The sequence below is a fragment of the Nerophis lumbriciformis genome, linkage group LG09 (assembly GCF_033978685.3).
Source record: "Nerophis lumbriciformis linkage group LG09, RoL_Nlum_v2.1, whole genome shotgun sequence".
Lineage (NCBI taxonomy): Eukaryota > Metazoa > Chordata > Actinopteri > Syngnathiformes > Syngnathidae > Nerophis > Nerophis lumbriciformis.
Window position 1 is genome coordinate 44,613,158 of NC_084556.2, and position 23,393 is coordinate 44,636,550.

General features: G+C 38.5%; 1 protein-coding gene across 1 annotated transcript in view; it reads left to right on the plus strand.

Moving 5' to 3' along the window:
• The window catches only part of med13a (mediator complex subunit 13a), a 210,943-nt gene that overhangs the window by 39,990 nt on the left and 147,560 nt on the right, over window positions 1–23,393 (plus strand). The window contains exon 3 of the mRNA XM_061963074.1: window positions 20,561–20,729. Within this exon, the coding sequence (XP_061819058.1) occupies window positions 20,561–20,729 (169 nt within the window). The remainder of the gene's footprint in view (window positions 1–20,560; window positions 20,730–23,393) is intronic.

Consider the following 23,393-nt stretch of genomic DNA (forward strand, 5'->3'; position numbering starts at 1 on the left):
TATTTATATATATTTATGTTGGATTATGTTGTTTCTTAATTGGGAAATGTGTTAATGCCTTTTGTTTTTATGCATTTAAGCTATCGGAAATCAGTCCATGAGTTTATCAGAGGGTTGTTATTAATAGTGTTTTTTTCGATCATTCTATTTTAAATCGGCAATACTTACCGTCGGGAGTCGCAATTATTGTTAATGGCGTTTATCGTTACATCCCTAGATGGTAATTGTGTATAGACTACATAGCATCCATAGTACATAAAGAGCAGTTTTACAGATCATTGAGAGTGTCAGAATGTTGAAAGACTGTCTGTAAATAAAGCTAACAAAAATGAAGCTAATTTTTTTTTTGGAGTGGATATACTAAGTCAGTGATATTCAAACTATTTTCACCAACTACCACCTCAAAAACAATTGGGCTCTCCAAGTACCACTATAATGACCCACATTAAAATACAGTGGAGTAGAAGGCCAACATTACCTAGAGGCATTCCGGCTGAGTCTGTTATAAGTGCTTGTATAAGTGCTTGTTTTCCCGCCAAGTGTTTGAGCCGGTGTAAAGTCTGCAAACAAAAGTGATGTCACATGCAACAAAGGTAGTGAAATATGGTACCGTTTGATTATACATGAATCGGTACGCTGTAGTACCAACAGAATTTGATGGGTGCCTATAAAAGCACCGTCACTAGGCTTGAGTGAGTGAGAGTACTGGTATGGTATTCCATCCATCCATTTTCTACCGCTTATTCCCTTTGGGGTCGTGGGGGACGCTGGAGCCTATACTTTAAAGTGATGGTTAAAAGGCAAGCTCACATCAAAGCTGTTTACAGATCTTAGGAGGTACACGCACATATGTGATGAGTCTTTTATAGCTGCATTGGGGGCCTCAGGTATTCTTTTTAAAAACAAAAATCTGAGATTGTCAGCTTTGACTCAAAAAAGAATTTAGCCTGCAGCCTCCCAGACACATTTATATTCATGTTTTAACAGGGAATGCGGAGTATAAAAAGCTCACCTTGTGCTACATCAGTTTTTATGCCCTGTAGTATTCTGACACTAATATATAAGTGTAACCCACTATACTGCCATATCTTTCGTTGCGTTCGCAAATTAGATGATTAAAAACGACACTCAGTAAATGTGGGTAAGTGTGCTGGCTAAAAATATATTCTGTGAATTTATGAATATGTAATGAACTTCCCCCAGTACTTTGTTGGAGTTTGTCAGGAGTGATGGCTGTAAAAGATAATGGGAAGGGCTTGCAGCTTTTGGATGGTTAAAAACTTGAACATAAATCAGCATGTCATAATAAGTTATTGGTTGCTCATTGAAAAATTACACAGGTTTCATTGCTTGTCATGTGGGCACAGGGAATACCCACCGAGTAAGCGCCCCAGGGAAATGTTGACACTTATGAGGAATGAGCCAGTCAGACAGACTGGTAGTGCCAACACCTGCAAGGCACCGTGGATACACTTGCTGTCACACGGTCTTATTGTCACATGAGTGTTTGGGGGTACGGGGTGTGTGCACATATCAGCCTAGAAAACGCAGCAAGAAACTTTGATTCCTCTTTGGCTATTCTACCGAGGATAAACAAAAAAAATAGATAGATAGATAGATAGTACTTTATTGATTCCTTCAGGAGAGTTCCCTCAGGAAAATTAAAATTCCAGCAGCAGTGTACAGAATTGAGATCGAATTTAAAAAAGTAAAAAGTAAATCATGGGGGTATAAATGGAAACAAAATAGAAAAACATTACAATAGAATAAAAACAAAAAGCATCAATGAGAATACAAATATAACAGTAAAATAAGAATATAACAAGAGAAACTAGGCAGTAGTGACCATGTTATGAAAAAGTATTACACTGTTATTGTTTTGCATCCCCTGTCATCCTAAAACCCTCCCTCCCTCCCAGAGAGGAGTTGTACAGTCTAATGGCGTGTGGGACAAAGGAGTTTTTTAGTCTATTAGTCCTGCACTTGGGATGAAGCAGTCTAGCACTGAACAGGCTCCTCTGGCTACTGACAACAGTATGCAGAAGGTGACTGGCATCATCCAGGATGCTCACTAGTTTTTCCAAAGTCCTCTTCTCTGCCACCGTCACCAGTGAGTCCAGTTTTATTCCGATCGTAGAACCGGCCCGCCTGATCAGTTTCTCCAGTCTGGAGCTGTCCTTCTTAGATGTACTGCCCCCCACCCAGCACACTACGATGTAGTACAGAACACTGGCAACCACAGACTGGTAGTACATCCACAATATTTTTTTACAGCTTGCAGGAGTAACCATGTGGCCAGGAGGTACGTAGATACTTCCCCCCACGGTCGTACTCTCCTCTCTCCAGTAACAGTAAGAGCACCGACACATGCATTTTTATTCAAGCTGTCTGCCATGTTGATTGACCTTTACAAGCCGGATCTGTCCATGAGACTTTTTCATTATTGGATATTGTCCCTGAAGTAAACTGTATGATACTTGAATGGCTCAACGGGCAGCTCATTCCGGCCTAACCGTTCTGAGTAATAACTTGAGGAGTGTGTCTCAACTCTAATTGTGAGTGACACGTTTCAAGTAAGAGAGGTGCTACACAGAGTGTGTATTTGGAAAATATGGTTTTACACATGCTTAGACATGCAATTTCACATCAGATTGAGATTTGATCATGAAATATGTAGAACACAATTGTGGTATTGATTGCTTATTGGTGAAGTAGGGTTTGTCTGTCATGCCTTAGGAGTTATCAAATTGAGTTTATAACTGATTTTTAGTAGGGATGTTCCAACAGTGTTTTATGCTGCCGATTCGGATACCTATCATCCATGAGCAAGATCGGCCGATACTAATCCCAATACCGATTACGTGTATTGGCTGTCAAAGACTTTATGTACTGTACATTGCCGCGAAACAAAGGTGCTTCTTACATCTTGAGACTTTAGGTTTGAATAGTGTCCTGAGTTGGGGAATACAACCAATACAAGCATTTTGATTCTTCGAGTCGAATTTTAGGCATTTTGTCATCCAAACTACAGATAAAATGGCGGACGCACGCAAGGCAATCTGGGTAGATTTATAACAAATATGGATAATACGCTGATTAGGTGAGCTCATCTAAGATGGACTGATGCAAAGTGGAAAAGTGTTCTGTGGTCTGACGAGTCCACATTTCAAATTGTTTTTGGAAACTGTGGACGTCGTGTCCTCCGGACCAAAGAGGAAAAGAACCATCCGTATTGTTATAGGCGCAAAGTTGAAAAGCCAGCATCTGTGATGGTATGGGGGTGTATTAGTGCCCAAGACATGGGTAACTTACACATCTGTGAAGGCGCCATTAATGCTGAAAGGTACATACAGGTTTTGAAGCAACATTTGTTGCCATCCAAGCAACGTTACCATGGACGCCCCTGCTTATTTCAGCAAGACAATGCCAAGCCACATGTTACATCAACGTGACTTCATAGTAAAAGAGTGCGGGTACTAGACTGGCCTGCCTGTAGTCCAGACCTGTCTCCCATTGAAAATGTGTGGCACATTATGAAGCCTAAAATACCACAACGGAGACCCCGCACTGTTGAACAACTTAAGCTGTACATCAAGCAAGAATGGGAAAGAATTCCACCTGAGAAGCTTAAAAAAATGTGTCTCTTCAGTTCCCAAATGTTTACTGAGTGTTGTTAAAAGGAAAGGCCATGTAACACAGTGGTGAACATGCCCTTTCCCAACTACTTTGGCACGTGTTGCAGCCATGAAATTCTAAGTTAATTATTATTTGCAAAAAAAAATAAAGTTTATGAGTTTGAACATCAAATATCTTGTCTTTGTAGTGCATTCAATTGAATATGGGTTGAAAAGGATGTGCAAATCATTGTATTCCGTTTATATTTACATCTAACACAATTTCCCAACTCATATGGAAACGGGGTTTGTATTAGAAGAGCATAAATGTGCTTGCAATAACTTTGAAATCTCTCCTGGACTCTGTGTCTTTGCAGTGCAGACACAGAGTCTGACTGGAGCTTCACATGGATGGTTGCATCTAACTAGCAGCTCTGCATTGATGTCGCTCTGAGCTGTTTCCCCGAACCTCTCATTACATACTACTTAGCCACAAGGCCACAGCTCCTACAGTTAACAACCCACACTGTACTGCTGGTACATTTTTGTCAATGGAATGAGAAGGTGTGGTTTCCCTCATGGGTACTGGATTATCAGGTATTTTTCAAATAATCTGTAGCACACAGTCTTTGGAAAACAAGAGACAAAAGACTGCGATGAAGAAAACAAGAGGTTTGCATTTAACATGTCTGTCCTTCTCATGTTTGATGCTCACTTTGTACTGCAGTATTGTATTAATTACCGTAAAGCACATGTCTTTATTGCACATGTCTTTATTACACATGGGTTGGCTTATTTTGAGTACAGTGTACCTTGGTTTTTGTTAGTAATCCATTCCAGATGCTGATTTGGATGAATAGATTTGGCCCTACCGATTAATTAAACGTGTATGCTGATGTGGAGACTCTTATTTTGAAATTGGGATTCAACATTTTACATCACAGTTATTGTAACCAAAATGATTACGGTTAACATTACTATCATGGCATTGTTGAATGTGATTAAGAAGAACTAATACACACCTACAGACTTACACCTAATTTTATTTTTCAAATTAAATACAATAAATAAAACAATGTATTTTCGTGGCAGACGAAGTACTGTATGTTATATAATAATACTTTGCCTAATAATAGGGGTGCTCAAAAATCGATTCACACCCAAAGTAAGATTATTTATTCCGATTAATTATTATTAAAAAATAAATAAATAAATAAAAAAATAAAAAAAATATATATATATATGTATATATATATATATATATATATATATATATATATATATATATATATATATATACATATATATCCAGCAGTGCTCTTAAGGTTGTCAGGAAGTGCGGTTTAACAACGTACACATGGCCCAGCCACACTCTGGCCTCCGTTACACATACAATTGATGAAAAAATAAACATTCTTCACAATTTATATTGATTATTTCAACATTTAATCATTTTGATTGGAAGTACAGTGCGATGATGGACAGGTGGGACCTTTTAATTGGCTATTGTCTACAGCCAATACACCGGATGCTTGTAATGCTACATCCTGTAAACTTGTTAAGACTGTGATTAGAGCGCGAAAAGAAATACATGTCGGCGAAATACAAATTTTAGCAAAAGTGACTGACTAGCTAACTTTTCAAAACCTAGTTAAAGCCGTCGATTGTAAACCCAGAGAGGCGTTCTGCAGGGTGTGCAAAAAGACACCCAAATGATGCTCAATGGGCATCAATGCGGTGTAATCACACATGCTATTCCCTAATCAATTAAAGGCAGGCAGCAGTTAACGGTATCAAATTTATTTATCGTGACCAAAAACTACCACTACAGAAATATAAATAAATAAAAACAAATTCTTAGATCAAACAGTCTTGAGAGCCAATTCTAATTCAATAGAGCAGGCCTGAGCAATTATTTTTACTCGGGGTCAACATGGAGAGAAAAATCAAATGATGGGTTCTCTGTGAAGTGCTTTTAGTGTCTAAAATATATATATATAGTGCATATATATATATATATATATATATATATATATATATATATATATATATATATATATATACATATATATATACACATATATATACTGTATATATATATATATACTGTATATATATATATTATTTTTTTTTTACATGTATATACAGACATATTTATAGTTATAAATATACACATATATATATATATATAATATATATATATATATATAAATAAAACTATATATATATATATATATATATATATATATATATATATATATATATATATATATATGTATATATGTGTATATATAAATAAAACTATATATAGTTAGGCAAATTACATATACTTGCCAGCTTTTGACTATATATATTAAATATCTGCAGAAGGACATGGGCATTAAATTTGTTTTAAGTTGCATTAAAAAAACATACAATTAGATTTGCTGATACCTGCAGAAACCCTAACAGTGCAGGTATTAATTTTATTGCATATGACAGAAGTTATTGTACTTGCGTATTTCATTTCAAAGTAAAGCAATGGGCAGTGTACACAATTAGAGAATTATCTGATGACTGTGTTTTCCCTGACCATAAATGCAAAGTGGTCAGTGATTATAAACAGCAGTTTCGCACATGAATACTCAACACTACCTGTTCAACCATTTGATCCTGATGCTTCACCTTTCCAGTCTTCTTCATCGCCTTTGCTGTGGCTCCACTCACGCTCCTTGTTCTGCCCCGGCGCTGCCTTGTAGTGTTGTAGTCTTGTTCCTCTTTACACATTTTGTGTGCAATTTCCGTTTCTTCACACCTTTTGTGAGCTTTCGGAGTTGTTTTTCTTCACTCCTTTGTTATATTTTTTTGTTCTTAATTCTCTATGTTGTGGTCATACTGCGGTCAAGGCCGATCGTGACACCTCTGTTATTACGCGTCCTCTGCCATTATCTGTAGACTGAGGCTGATGTGCTAACCACATATTTTTTATTTTCTATTTTTTATTATTGAGAGTGTGCAAATATTTAATCAAATTGAATTACTTGGCAGCCATGTGAATAGTAATTGCTTCTATTGTTGAGGTGGCTGGAGATATCCTACATGACCAGATTCAAGATTCAAGATGCTTTATTATTGTCCACATGTACAAGACACATAAGAACTGAAATTACATTTTCAGTCCAAATATCTTGGTCAGTTTTTCATGTTAGCTCCTTGCACAGGCATACCCTCAGATTGACAAACACAATAATGTTTGATAGAGCATAAACGTGGCAAACCAGCTGGTCTTAAAAAAGGGGTCAATCTGAAAGCCAGAGTATTTAAATGAGTTTTAGACGAAACATGAGGTAGCATCTCTAACTATTGACAGTGGGGCATTCCGGATGTACGAGAGCCCGAATAGAAAACGCTCTTGAGCCTAAAAGGCAGAATCTTTGACATCTCTTACATTTACTTATTTGTATTTGATTCTCTGTACTTCCACTTTAACACTGAGTGTATATATGATAACAATCTGACAGTTGAATAATTAGTTAAAAAATAATTTTGCATGTTGTGCATGTACTGTACTTCCTTCAAGCTATTATTTCAAGCTCAATATTTCATGAACAAACGATATATGTATTTCAACACTACATTTTCTGCATGGTACCACCTTGAAAAAGAAGAATTGGCTGCCTATCAGTAATTAGTCGGTGATGAACTCTTGGCAGAGGATACCTTGTCACGTTTCCTTTAATTGAATGTATTAGAGGAGAATGATGATTAGATAAATCCAGTCCTGCTCTAAGAAGGAAACATTGGAGGCGGACATTTGCTTTTGTGCTCAGGGATCAATTTTCTGGGATAATTTCCTGCTTGTGAACCACCCTCTGCTTTTCCATATTTTCATCCCCTCTCACACTCTCTGATGGATCTCCTTTGACTGACATAGCGCCGCGACTCGGCCATGCGTGCTGCGCTGGCCCAGGGGTGTCGTCTCTCCCATCTCTATCTCTCGATTCCTTCTTTGCTCAAGAAATATTAATAAATTAGTAATGGGAACTTTGCAGAGCAGTGCTGGCGCTTTCTCTCCCCTTGCAGAAAAGGAGCAAATGGAAGCCAGTAGAAACCTTGGGGCTTGGGCTGGTAGATTCCTAAGCTGCACAGTAAATCACAAAGCCATCATCTCGCTGTTTAATCATTGCTGCACTTTTACTGTTCATAAACAAACTTAGACCACCTCTGGAAAATTAAGGCTTTTATCACATTTCTTAATAATGGATACACTTCATGTTTACTATTTTGTGATTATTGATCAATAATTGGGGCTGCACAGTGTAATAATTAAGCTGCATGAGATACAATAGATGTCAGCGTTCTTGTGAGGAATACTGAGCATTCGCTTAAGAGCTTTTCTAAAAGGTCAGCTCCTCTGTGCCTGCTACACTGGAGATAGCTACATAAAAGGACAGTCATCATCTGGCCCAATACATCTTGTCTCAATAATCACTGTTTACCTGCACTAAAACATTAGTATTCCATGAACTCAGCTTTTTAAAGTACATATAAACACCTTCATTAGATCAAGTTCAACTTTCCCAACAAGTATTGAAATAAAAATGTATAAAATGTACAATATTTTTTATAATTAATGATATTTTTTTATTGTACCTACACTAGCAATGTAACTATAAACCTTTCATATTACGGTCATTGTGACCCCAAATTCTCATGGTTAAAATTATTATCACAGTATTGTAAAGTGTGTTTTAACCAAGTTTTTTATTTTTTTATTTTTGGATTGATTGAGAAGTTTATTGACATCTTAAATAATTTAATCCATTTAATGCTTTAAAAAGGCAAATGGATGGCAAAAAAAGCCAAAAGGCTTGTTTCCATTGTGGTCCATTAAATATTGATCACATTTGATACATTCAATAATAAAAGATATATAACCTGTAACATGTATACAAACAAAGGAGTTTGCATGTTCTCCCCGTGACTGCGTGGGTTCCCTCCGGGTACTCCGGCTTCCTCCCACTTCCAAAGACATGCACCTGGGGATAGGTTGATTGGCAACACTAAAAAAAAATTGGCCCTAGTGTGTGGATGTGAGTGTGAATGTTGTCTGTCTGTCTGTGTTGGCCCTGTGATGAGATGGCGACTTGTCCGGGGTGTGCCCCGCCTTCCGCCCGATTGTGGCTGAGATGGGCTCCAGCGCCCCCCGCGACCCCAAGGGGTATAGGCGGTAGAGAATGGATGGATGGATGGATGTATACAAACAATATAGCGGTATAGCTCGGTTGGTAGAGTGGCTGTGCCAGCAACTTGAGGGTTGCAGGTTCGATCCCCGCTTCCGCCATCCTAGTCGCTGCCGTTGTGTCCTTGGGCAAGACACTTTACCCACCTGCTCCCAGTGCCACCCACACTGGTTTAAATGTAACTTAGATATTGGGTTTCACTATGTAAAGCGCTTTGAGTCACTAGAGAAAAAGCGCTATATAAATATAATTCACTTCACTTCACAATTATGTACAAAAATTTATAAATTATGTACATATACAGTACACAGTATACATGTCAGGTGATTTGAAAAGCAATATATACAAAAAATAGGGGGGGAGTATATATACACTATGTACATGACACTATGTGCATGACTATGCACATGTTGACTCCAAGAGTGTGCAAAACAGAATGAGAAAATATATATACACTATAACCACGTATAAACCTGTTTGATGCTTCGAAGAGTTGCTGGGGATCAATTTTGGTTCAGATCAGGTAGAGGTTGAGCTGAGCCATGATTTTATGGCAGTTTGAAAATTTAGTAGGGAAGTTCGAATTTTAAGGTCTGTTGGCAGTGCATTCCACTATGTGGTGGCAAAATAGTAGAATGCATACACTATTTTTGTTCTGGCTTTTAAGAGACACATCTTCCATCTTAATTTCTAAAAGTAAAAAGAAAAATTCTATTGATAAAGGCAAATTAAATGTTTACTTTGCTTTACTTCCGGTTTATGTGAGATTACGCGAGTTCACTTCCTGTTGTAGACAACTCCGTCTGTGTTAATAAAGTTGTTAAAAAACCCACTTCCGTCTGTGTCAATCACTCTGTTTAAGACCGCACAATGTGCACATTTGAATAGCTTAGTTGCTTAAACAGCGATGTCTTTAGATACGTTTGGATTTAGGAATGTCGTTTCTTTGTGGGGAAAGACAGCAATTTGTTTGGTATTCATGCTAGTATTCAGAGAGTAGTTAGCGAGCTATTGGTCCTTAAGTTTGTCAAAGTACGTATATCAATCACAGTCTTTTGATCATTTTGATACAAAGCGTTAATAGTAACCATCAGGATTTTACTGTGGTTATCATTATTTACGTTTATCGTTAAATTTCTTTAGAGCTACACTTTTCCATTGACTAAAAATACTAGTTTTGTTAATTCCTGGCTTTGTCTGTGAGCCTGATGAATGAGCTCATTTCTTCAAATTATTCAGGCATGTCTCCCTACTTGGAAGCTCGCCTGACTGTACATAATTGTACTTCTGTCGTATTTTATTTCTTGAAAAAACTGATGCTCATGCTGCTTTTCCCAAAAAAGTAGCACTGCCTGACGGGTAACAGCATTTAAGCTTCAAAGACCGTCTGAACAGTCCAGTTTCAAACAATTCAACAACCTAATGGATGAGAAATTCACAGGCATAATTTTTGATTTTTTTAACAATTTTGATTCATGTACATTTGATATATTTTTGTTAAAAAAACACATTTTCATTCATGTGGATTGTGCTTTTTTCTGAGCACCGAACATCGCCCAAATAGGCTTAATGAAACCATTAAAACTAGGATTGATCATGTATGCAGTACTCCCGCCACCCCGCAGGGGGAAACAGCGAGGGTTGAGTAGAAGAAGACTACTCATTTAACCCTGAAAAAAATCTAAATAAATAGCAACGACTGGACAACAAAGTATGAATGTTCTGCCCTGAGCAAGTGCTCAAGTCATTGTTTTCTGGCGGACCTTTTAAGCGACGGACACATTGATCAAGACAAGCAGCAACAATGGTAGAAATCTCAACATGTAAGCTTCATCATGAAATTCGGCCAAACATTTGGAAGTAGATATCGTACAAAAAGATATTTGGTTTGTTTTGTATTGAAATTCCTGACTTTGTCATGTCTTTTGTATTCGTAGTCATGTTGGTATTTGTCTAAGAGTAGCTATGCCAGTACTATTCAACTGGCAGCCCACGGGCCACATCCAGCCTGCCAAAGCTTTTCATTTGGCCTGCCGAACATTGCCCAAATAGGCTTGGTAAAACCTTAAAACAAGGTTTGATCATGTAAGCAGTACTCTCGCCACCCAGCAGGGGGCAACAGCATGGCATATGTGTCACAGTGAAGCAGTAGTGGGTTACTAGAAGAAGACTACTCATTCAACCCTGAAAAAAAAAATTCAAATAAATTGCAAAAATCTGACTTTTGACAGCAACTGGACAACAAATTATGAATGTTGTACCCCGAGCCAGTGTTCGAGTCATTGTTTTCATTGTTGTTCTTGGGATCTTTCTGTGTGAAGTTTGCATGTTCTCCCTGTGACTGCGTGGGTTCCCTCCGGGTACTCCGACTTCCTCCCACCTCCAAAGACATGCACCTGGGGATAGGTTGATTGGCAACACTAAATTGGCCCTAGTGTGTGAATGTGAGTGTGAATGTTGTCTGTCTATCTGTGTTGGCCCTGCGATGAGGTGGCGACTTGTCCAGGGTGTACCCCGCCTTCCGCCCGAATGCAGCTGAGATAGGCTCCAGCACACCCCGCGACCCCGAAAAGGGACAAGCGGTAGAAAATGGATGGATGGATGGAAGTCACATAGTGTGTGCAATGTTTGGTGTGTGAATGTTGTGTCATTTCTATATGTGTAAACATTTGTAGTTTATTGTGTAACACTAAACCTTCTATTTTATTTATGTAGAATACACAAAGGACATTATGCTTTTGTGATGTTTATTTTATGTTTATATTTTTTAGTCTTACAAACCTAAATAAAGGAAAAAGTGTAAATAAATAAACCCGAGGAAGGAAACAAATGCAAAAAAAGGAACATCAATCCTCAACAAAACTTCTAGAGCTTCTGTTTCTTCATGCTTTTTACCCGCCGGAAAGCATAATGAATTTATTGACAGTGCAGTGTGAAAGCCGATGTGCTTGCTCGGCAATTAAGTAAACGCAGTCTCAAAAAAATATAACATGCGGAGGAACTGTCTGACAAAACATCCACATTTCAATGTCCAGCCCCTGAGCCCTTGGGCTATTGAAACTGTGGCCCTCTTCATTCTGTAGTTGAACAGCTCTGTGATACAGTCATTGTCAACAGTTGGACTATGGCTGTTTTGTTCAGTGTTCTTCTGCTATGTTAATACATTCCAATTTTATCTCACAGTTCAATTACTTTCATCAAATGTGCAAGTCATACTGTAAATATGTGGTAGGTTATGCTGCTTCTTGCACATTACTGAATAATATAATGCCAAATCTCAGGCTGTTAAGGCTTTTTGAAGCCCAATAAGATTGGACAGCCGGCACTGCTGCCTGTGCTGTGTAAAATGTCAAATCCGAAATCCTGGTGTTTATGAAAGTGCAATGATAGCACGATGAAACATTTACATCAACATTTACAGTATGTGCTGCAAAAAAAACAAATCACATCCTCATTATTACCTGCAGACTTCACACCTTCAGCATTTTGGGACATAATACCCATTAGTGAGTTTGAATAAAGCGTCACTACAAGAAGTAAAACTATGTCAATTTAAAGAACTTGTTTACAGTCCATTGTTTCCCACACATATTAGGGGTGCAACGGATCAAAAAACTCACGGTTCGGATCGTTTCTCGGATCAGAGTCACGGATCGGATCCTTTTTCGGATCAGCAAAAAAAAAAAAAGACAAGAAAAAATATACAGAAGTTTTGTATTTTTGTTTAGTAACACTTTTGAATTATTAAATTGAAATATATAAAATCAACTTAAAGTGCACAAGGCATAATATCTTCTTTTTAACATAATTAATGAAAAACAGTGCAACATTTTTTTTAAACTTGGACCCATGACCATTAATAAAAAAACAACTTGAAGTGCAACATAAGAAGGCACAACATCTTCCTTGAAACATAGGTAGTGAAATAAAGCCTGACATCTGGAGTGATGCTGCTGTCTTCCACACTTTGAGCCATGGATTGTAGAATTCTTGTTTTCAGTGGCAGGATCATTGACACAGATGGTGAAGTTTCAGTGCTCAGTAGAGATGTAACACTTTTGAGGGTTTTAAGCACCTGGAGGACCTCCTCTGCCACTCTCACATCATCATCAGACAGGGTGATGATGTCTTTGACATTTTTCTTCAGGGTCTTGTGGGTCTATGCAGAGTATATGCTGCTCCAGCATATCATAAGTGGAGTTCCACCTCGTTGGGACATCATGTAAGAGCTTATGAGTAGGCAGCTTTAGCATTTCTTGCTTTGTCTTAAGCACATGAGCAGCTGTTGTGCTTCGGTGGAAGTAGGAAACCACCTTCCTGATCCTCCCAAGGAGGCATTCCATCCTATTGACTGAGATTCCCTTCTGTGATGCCAAATTCACTACATGCGCAAAGCACCTGTCTGTGGTCTCAGTCCTGCCTCATTCACTGCATTTATTTGATTTTTGGCATTATCACTTGTAACTGGGATATCTTTTTCTTCCATTCCTTGTGTCAGCACCTGCGCAAGATGACTCTCGTAGAGGGGGCATGTCTTCTCATCGCCCAGTCTACTGTGATGAAGTGAGCGCTTATCGTCATATAGTTCCCCTGGACGTCCACCAGTCTGTCGTGAGCGCAACAGATGATGCTCGGGATAGTTCATCCACAACTTTTTTCTTCTCCTGCTCATAAAGATCTGGCACAATCTTATCGCTGAAGTGGGTGCGCAACGGGATGTCGTAACGTGGCTCAAGCACTTTCAGCGTGTGTTTAAAACCCTCGTTTTGCACAACCGAGTCTGCACCTATAAACACACCGATTAAATGGTGCGGGGCGTTCAAGCTCCTCCGTGTGTGGACTGAACGTGCAAACAACTTTTTTTTTTTTTTTCATAAATCAAACCGCGGGTCAAGATTGATCCAAACAGATCACGGATCAATGTTGATCCGTTGCACCACTAACACACATGCAATTAATTTGTGGCATTATTGGGCGAGGTCTGACATGTGGTGCGTCGCGGCCGGGGCGGTGCCAAAATGACATCATAGGCCAGGGCAATATCGACTCTCATCGATAAATTCAATTTTTTTGTTGCGGTCAATTTAAAAAATGTAATAAAAATTATCGTCTTGCTACGTCATATTTTTCGGATCTTTCGTAGCTTCCGCCGACCCCTTACTTCCTTTGCATAGATTAGATAGCATATACACACACCTAGCAAAACATGGCTAATGCCTACGCTAACGAGCGCGAGACGTTTGTTCCCCCCCAAAAAAAGTGTTGTCAGTAGTTTGGTTTTGCGGCAACAGACGTGGAACAAAGACTGCACGCTGCAAAGTTTGTTTAAAAAAGGAAGCAGCACAACAAACTTATTGCTGCATCTGAAATTGCAGCCTCCTATCGAGTGCGGAAAATGCAACTCTTTACGAGGCGAACAAGACCTTAAAACCAACAGACTGGTAGAATCATTTACACCAGAACGAGGCTCATAAAACGATAACAATATATATCGCAATCGACCTGTAATCTATATCAATATTAAGTGTGTTTGATACAATGTTTGATGAATATATATTTTTTGAAAGGAATTAACCGGAAAGAATGACTTACTCGCGTTCTGGTATGCTCGCAAAACTTGAAGGGTCAGTGAACAATGGGAGGGACACGCCAAACAGCCAATCGTGTAACAGTTTTAAGTATCAAGTTTGATTGCGCCATCTCTCTGTCTCGTTGTTGTTTCTCTGCATGGAGTGAAAAGAGAAATTAAAATTTAGTGCTGCAGAGAGCGATTAAATTGTCGATAAAACAGGAAAAGTCACCTCGACAGTATGGCAGTTTTCTGGACTTTTCTTTAGGAGGACCGTAGGCTTCATATTTTTCTTTTCAACCCACGTCCAATCCGTATTCATATGTACGGAAACAACAGGTAGGAACAAAAGTGTAGGACTGTGTAACTGAAATAAATAACAAAATATAACAAATGTGCTATTGTAAAATAATAATTTGGTCCAATAATATTTAAATAATAATTACTGCATAACATATATTAATTTCTATACTTAAATAAAAATTACAGACCAAATTAAATGTAACACAGACCACATACACTTTTTTACCTTAATTTAAAGAGGTTATTGTTAAGTGTTGATTGTGAGTTTAGAATTTGGTTTACGTTGATTGTTTTCCATGTTTGTGTTCACATTTTCTTTACTTTCTGCCTTGATAGCTGAGAGGATTATAATCAGAGGAAGTTTATATAAATTTTTTTTTTTTTTTTTAACATTTAGTATATTTTTCTCTTTGTCCATATTTTCCATAGGTCATAAAAAAAATATATATATATAGATATTGACCAATATAAAATAATGTTTATTGTGAAACAGTTTTCAGCCTTATGGCCCAGCCCTAGTATGTATGATGATACCATCTTTGATGAGAATTTAAAGCACAGTGGAGAACGATAACTAAAGCAGTTGCCAAGATGTGTGAATGAAAAAGCCTGCATTTATCCACTGACTGAAACTATACTCTTCTCAATGTTTTTTTTAAATATTTTATTTGCATATAGTGCAGAATACTACATTTTTATTTTGCAGAAGTATTTTATTCAAAACAGAAGTTTTAAGTTTTCACTTTATTAATCTCCATGTTGGATATTATTATTTTTTTCATTCAATGTGCAATGGTACATTTTTGTTAACAGAAGTATTTCATTCCACACACAAAGTATTATTTCCCAGAGGAAGCTCTTATTTAGTTTATTAATCAATAAACGGTACACTTTATCTGGTCTAAAAAGGACAACATTCTTCAAATTAGAATTTTGACAAGAGTAAGATGCAGTGTATACAGTGTAATTTCAAATTACCGGTACTAGTTTTTGATCAAATAAAAGAAAAACTTGTTTAGAATTATCTCTGTCATTTGTAGTCATTGGTTTCTTATGAGAAGAAATCAACAAGTTATAACCGGCTTACTTCTAAAAAGTACAAATATAACAAGCCGTTTTTTATACTGCTTTAAAAGTACCGGTACTGACTCAAAACACCGGCTTATTTCAAAGAGTCATAAATCCATCTCTACTGTATATACGCTTGAGTGTGTTTAGGGGAGTGCCGAGTTGGAAAAAAGAGAAAATACCAACAGCACACACAGACAAGCAAACCCAAATAAGCTATTGTTCCTTAAAAAAATAAAAAATTGCATCCTGCTACCCACTCAATTTGCAAGCCACTTTGAAAAAAAAAAAACAAGCCCAAAGTCACTTATAACAACCAAACTTGGCCACACTTGGCAAGATTTTAACATTCAGAAATTGACAAAAAACAACAAAAGCATTGCTGTTTGCAAGCATATATTCATTAAACTCTGTGGTAACAAAGATTGACCACTAACTTTGTAGTACTCATTCAGTTTGCTGCTTGGCGCTGTGTGCTGATCAACTATAGAAACTTGTTGGTCAAATCTCAAACATACAGTCACTGTTTGCCTGTGGCAGATATCTGAATGTATGGAAACATTGCAGTAGGATATAATTATGTGACAATTTCATATCACAGACCAAAATTATTACGGTTATCATTAAATTCACGGTATTGTTGAATGAGCTTAAAAAGTCATTATACACAAGTTGACCAAGTTAAAAGAATAAATAAATAAATATACTGACACACTGTTAGAAAGCTCACTATTTTGCATGTTTTGTGATTTTTTTATGCTTCACTGACGGCAATGTGGCAACCTACTCTGTTCAGCGGTCTTTGAACGCACTGGAAAAATACCTCCGTCTCATATTCTTTTGAGTATAGAACCATCAGTCTGTCATAAGGGAGCACAGCTTGTAGGTTCACTGTGCACTAGGACTGGGCGATATATGGAATATACTCACTATATCGTGGGTTTGTCTCTGTGCGATGTAGAAAATGACTATATCGTGAGTATTCGAGTATACGTTCTCACGCAGTTGCTTTTAGCTGCGGGCATTACACTACAGGCTTTTCTCACTCTTTCTTGTCTCTCCTTCTCACAGAGACATAAAACAAGCGCACCTTGTTACATACGTCCATGCAACGTTGTGTGCAACGTCATACGCCCTCGCCGAGCAGAGAGGTAGCGGCATGGGTAACGTTAGCTATGGTAGGTGGTGCCGGCGGAGAGGTGCGAGTGGTAATACGAGAAAGAGAAGGTGCAAATCTTGTAACAAATGGAGGAAGAATAATTAATTGCCAAGAAAAACAGCACAGGGTCCATCGTCTGGCGGTGGTTTGGCTTCAAGCGGGAAGATGTTGAACAGACAACCGTAATATGTAAAGTATGCGGCAAAAGCCTTGCTACAAAAAGTAGCAGCACTGCTAATTTGTAGCATCATTTGAAAAGTCACCCGCTAGAGAATGAAGAGTGCTTGAAACTCTGCATGTCAACATCTCCGGTCGGTGCCACACCCACAAAAGGCCGAAGCAACCAGCACTGACCCAATTGAGCCTGGCGTCTTCCATTTCCAGATCAACACTGTATAAAAAAAATAGTCAAAAACAGGAGATAACGTCCGCAGTAACCTACCACATAGCGAAGGACATACACCATTTGATTTCCTATTATGCAGCTCATTTTTATTTGACAGTTATTGAAATATCTTGTGTGACATCATGCACAAAAGTGCACTTTATTTGTTTTAAACTATTGTAGTGGCATTGTGTACAAAAAGTGCACTTTAATTTAGTGTTGTTTTGATATGTCATCTTAGTGACATCATGCACTAAAGTGCACTAATAGCTTGTTTTAAAATGTCTGACAATCTTGCACTTTTTTTTGGAAATGACATGAATGTTTGTGCCACTGCTTAATAACTGTTTAATAAATACAGTTTTGCTAAATTGACTTAGTTGTGATTTCCCTCTCTGCATGAAAGTTTAAAATGAGCATATAGTAATGCAGTATGAACAAGAATGTTTTAATGTAGACACATAGAATCATCATACTGGTGTGATTATATGCATCAAGTGTTCATTCAAGGCCAAGGCAAAATATCGAGATATATATCGTGTATCGTGACATGGCCTAAAAATATCGAGATATTAATAAAAGGCCACATCGCCCAGCCCTACTGTGCACAATTGAATAGCTTAGTTGCTTCGACAGCAATGTGTTTATATGTTGTTTCTTCTAATAATGAAAGACTGCAATGTTGTTTTGCTTTCATGTTAGCATTTAAGATAGCGAGCTGGCCCCAGTAAGTCTGTGAGTTTATTAAAGTGCAGTTATCAGTCACATTGTTTTAATCATTTTAATTCAAAACATTAATACTAACTGTCGAGAGTTTTACCATGGTTATCATTAATACGGTTTATCGTTACATTCCTAGACTGCAGTCAGTATGTTCACACGCACTAAAGCAAAGCATATTATTACACCAGGGACGCCAAACTCAAGGCCAGGGGGCCAGTTCTGGCCCGCCACATAATTTTATGTGGCCCGCGAAAGCCTGAAAAAAATGGTTTTCAATAAAATACTTTTATTATCCATCCATCCATATGCATTCATTCTTTCAATTTTGACAGACAGAAAATGCATATTTTAAACTTTGATATTACCTGATCATCCATCCATCCATTTACCACCGCTTATTCCCTTCGGGGTTGCGGGGGGCGCTGGAGCCTATCTCAGCTACAATCGGGCAAAAGGCGGGGTACACCCTGGACAAGTCGCCACCTCATCACAGGGCCAACACAAATAGACAGACAACATTCACACTCACATTCTCACACTAGGGCCAATTTAGTGTTGCCAATCAACCTATCCTCAGGTGCATGTTTATCTGATCATGCCAATTATATTATTATATACTGCATTGCAAAACTATTTTTGTGAGATAAAAACAAATACCGTATTTTTCGGAGTATAAGTCGCACCGGAGTATAAGTCGCACCTGCCGAAAATGCACAATAAAGAAGGAAAAAAACATATATAAATCGCACTGGAGCCCGGCCAAACTATGAAAAAAACGGCGACTTATAGTCCGAAAAATACGGTAGTTAAATATCTGCTCTTTGCCTTTATTTATGATTTTAAAGCAAGTTGTACATAAAAATATTGAATAATCAAATGCATACGCATTGCGAATAATCATGATTAATCACAGGTTATTACCCATAATGTAAATCTTTTTTTTTAAAGTGACCCTCTGAAAGCAGCCATTACTGCGATGTGGCGAGTTTGACACCCCTGTTTTATATGAGCTGTTTTGACACTAGCTTTGTAAACACAGTGTTTCCATGTCATGTAATTAATTATATTAAAGGCCTACTGAAATGTGATTTTCTTATTTAAACGGGGATAGCAGGTCCATTCTATGTGTCATACTTGATCATTTCGCGATATTGCCATATTTTTGTTGAAAGGATTTAGTAGAGAACATCGACGATAAAGTTCGCAACTTTTGGTCGCTGATAAAAAAGCCTAGCCTGTACCGGAAGTAGCAGACGATATGCGCGTGACGTCACAGGTTGTGGAGCTCCTCACATCCGCACATTGTTTACAATCATGGCCACCAGCAGCGAGAGCGATTCAGACCAAGAAAGTGACGATTTCCCCATTAATTTGAGCGAAGATGACAGATTCGTGGATGAGGAAAGTGAGAGTGAAGGACTAGAGGGCAGTGGGAGCGATTCGGATAGGGAAGATGCTGTGAGAGGCGGGTGGGACCTGATATTCAGCTGGGAATGACTAAAACAGTAAATAAACACAAGACATATATATACTCTATTAGCCACAACACAACCAGGCTTATATTTAATATGCCACAAATTAATCCCGCATAACAAACACCTCCCCTCTCCCGTCCATATAACCCGCCAATACAACTCAAACACCCGCACAACACACTCAATCCCACAGCCCAAAGTACCGTTCACCTCCCCAAAGTTCATACAGCACATATATTTCCCCAAAGTCCCCAAAGTTACGTACGTGACATGCACATAGCGGCACGCAGGTACGGGCAAGCGATCAAATGTTTGGAAGCCACAGCTGCATGCGTACTCACGGTACCGCGTCTGCGCATCCAACTCAAAGTCTTCCTGGTAAGAGTCTCTGTTGTCCCAGTTCTCCACAGGCCAATGGTAAAGATTGACTGTCATCTTTCGGGAATGTACACAATGAAACACCGGCCGTGTTTGTGTTGCTGAAGTCGGCCGCAATACACCGCTTCCCTCCTACAGCTTTCTTCTTTGCTGTCTCCATTGTTCATTGAACAAATTGCAAAAGATTCACCAACACAGATGTCCAGAATACTGTGGAATTTTGCGATGAAAACAGACGACTTAATAGCTGGCCACCAAGCTGTCCCAAAATGTCCTTTACAATGCGTGACGTCACACGCAGGCGTGATCATACCGAGATGTTTTCAGCAGGATATTTCGCGCAAAATTTAAAATGGCACTTTAGTAAGCTAACCCGGCCGTATTGGCATGTGTTGCAATGTTAAGATTTCATCATTGATATATAAACTACCAGACTGCGTGGTCGGTACTAGTGGGTTTCAGTAGGCCTTTAATGTGCAGTAACAAAAGTGAAGGAAGTGATCTCCTACTTTGAGCTTCTTGCTGCTCCTGTGCTCGGCTATGCCGCTTGAATCTGAAAGTCGTTTGCTCTTTAAATACATGAAGGGTTTCTCTCAATGGCTCCAAAACTGTCAAAGAAAATCCCTCCACCTCCTCAGTGTTTGCATATTTATTTTTTCTTCAGCTGAGGATGACGGACTGTGGGAGAACGGCCTTTCCTATGAGTGTCGCACGCTGCTGTTCAAAGCCATCCACAACCTACTGGAGCGCTGCCTCATGAATCGCAGCTTTGTGCGCATCGGCAAGTGGTTTGTCAAACCCTACGAGAAGGAAGAGAAGCCCATCAACAAGAGGTTGGTGTTAACACGCTGCTCCTTTTCTTCTACTTTTGTTTGGGCTGCAATGTGGTCTGATGCTACTCAGTGTGTTGTGCAAGGCTCGACCCACACTTTTATCAGCTCTGTTTGTTTAACGTTCAGCTGCAGAGAGCACACCGAGCTTAAATAAAGCTATGAACGCAAATATATATTTTTAATCAACAACAGTGATAATAATACTGCTACTCGCTCATTTGCAAAATTAACTTTTATTTTATTTTCAAAGAGTTTGCTGTTGCCTGCACCTTGCCGGTTTTATTTGTGCACTGAGTGGAGAGCTTGCCTGAAGGTTGTTTTAGATGCAATAAAGCGTTATTGCAAATAATAGAATGATCATAATTCTATTAGACTTTATAGAACATTGATGTTACCATAAAGGTCTAGATTAGCCCCGATCCTGGTCCAGCAGGTCATTTTAGGGCTCATTGGCGATGTATGCTGCAACGCAATTATTTGATGACCAGAAAGAGGTGCTGTATTAACAGGGTTTCTGCGGGTCATTAAAAGTATTAAAAGTCAAAAATTGATTTTTGTAACGTTTCAGGGGAGAAAAAGACGCCACTAAGGCAGGAATGCTGTTTAGCCGTTGGCGTATTTATTGTAGATATAGCGATGAGCGTGTAATTAAATAACAAGTTGGGTGCAGGACTATGTGAGGCGTTTACAATGAGAGTGTTACCAGCAGGTGTTGAAGGTGTATGTTGAGAAGCGTGTGGAAGTCCAAAGGGGGCAAGGCTGGCTCGGTAGTCCGTGAGCAGGCAGAATTGATCACTCCTCACTTTTTTCTCCAAAAATAAATAATATTGACTAGATTTGCAGTTGACATCCAGAGCTGAAGTTATTTATATTTCACCTTAACAGCCGATAATTTATTTCCCTCCATTGCAGAACTAAGAGAAAGATGTTTGTACTCACACTAGGAGGACAATTGGCTAGAATCAGGTGTGTTTACATTTCAATGCATAGATAAATGTTTAACATACAATGTCCCTCTCAAATAAGACAAAATTGAATTCAATTTAATAATACAAACGTCAATACCATGGAGCGCTGGTTTACCCAACCTACATACCGTTTTTTTCGGAGTATAAGTCGCACCGGAGTATATGTCGCACCTGCCGAAAATGCATAACAAAGAAGGAAAAAAACATATATAAGTCGCACTGGAGCCCGGCCAAACTATGAAAAAAACTGCGACTTATAGTCCGAAAAATACGGTATGTGTGTGATAAAGACGTGTCATTCAATGAATGCGATCGCTCCTCCCACATGTAATAAACAACAGCCGTCTATATAAAACAGGGGTCGGGAACCTTTTTGGCTGAGAGAGCCATGAAAGCCAAATATTTCAAAATGTATATCCGTGAGAGCCATATAGTATTTTTTTTTAACACTGAATACAACTAAATGTGTGCATTTTTAAGTAAGACCAACATTTTTTGAGTATAATAAGTCTCTAATTTTTTTAATAACATTGTTATTCTGAAGTTAACCAATAATAAATAAAATACTTCTTACCATTAATGAACAGGTGCGGAAGAAAACAGATTGATGGATTAAAATGCATGAGAATGTTTTATATTCTGAACGTTATTTTTAACACTGATTACCATTATTCACTACTTATCGTGTTAAGCAGCGTCAGCTAAGATTTATCTGAGAGCCAGATGCAGACATCAAAATAGCCACATCTGGCTCTAGAGCCATAGGTTCCCTACCCCTGATATAAAATGTCAGAATGACTGAAAAATAATTCACACATTAGGGGAATTGCGGTAATGTGTGAAGTTGTGGGACAAGCAAATGATCATTGGAAGCCAGAAGAGGGAGGATGATGTGTCCAGCATGCTACAAATAGCCCTTATGTTCTGTGTGGAGTCAGCTTTATGCAGCACTTGTATAAAGTTAAAGTTAAAGTACCACTGATAGTCACACACACACTAGGTGTGGTGAAATTACTCTCTGCATTTGACCTATCCCCTTGTTCCACCCCCTGGGAAGTGAGGGGAGCAGTGAGCAACAGTGGTGGCCACAATTCATTGCTGTAAATTGCTTGCATATTTTAAAATAACTTTAAAATAGATCCTTATATTTGGAGTCAAATTAGGGTTGCGCGATATAGACAACTGTAAATTCCGGTCTATAAGCCGCTATTTTTTTTCCTACGCTTTGAGCCCTGCAGCTTATAAAGTGGTGCGGCTCATTTATGGATTTTTCTTTGCTGAGCAAATAGTTTTCATTAAGCACATGCAAAGACCCTTGAATGGTGTGTTATTGTTTGTGCTATGGTGCCATCTTTTGGACGAGTTTGCTCACTGCAGGCGGTGCTGGGTGAATGCCTCCAAGTGTTTTCTGCTGTTTAAAGCTTTGAACCAGAAGTAGAAGTGCCGTTCTGTCTTCTATTCATCCATAGCGTTTCTACTCGTATACATTCTTCTTTCATCACTCCAAGCAGCGTTTGTAGTTACAGTATAACTAAACCAATCCTTACTAACTAAGCCGTCCCATGTGTGATGTCTGTAGGAGTGTTTTCATGCATATTTGTATATGCTATTGTAATGTAATCAAGCTAGCGTCGTTAGCCATAGCTAACATGCTAACACGTTTACGAGTGTCTGTGTTGGTATTATTTCTTTACAA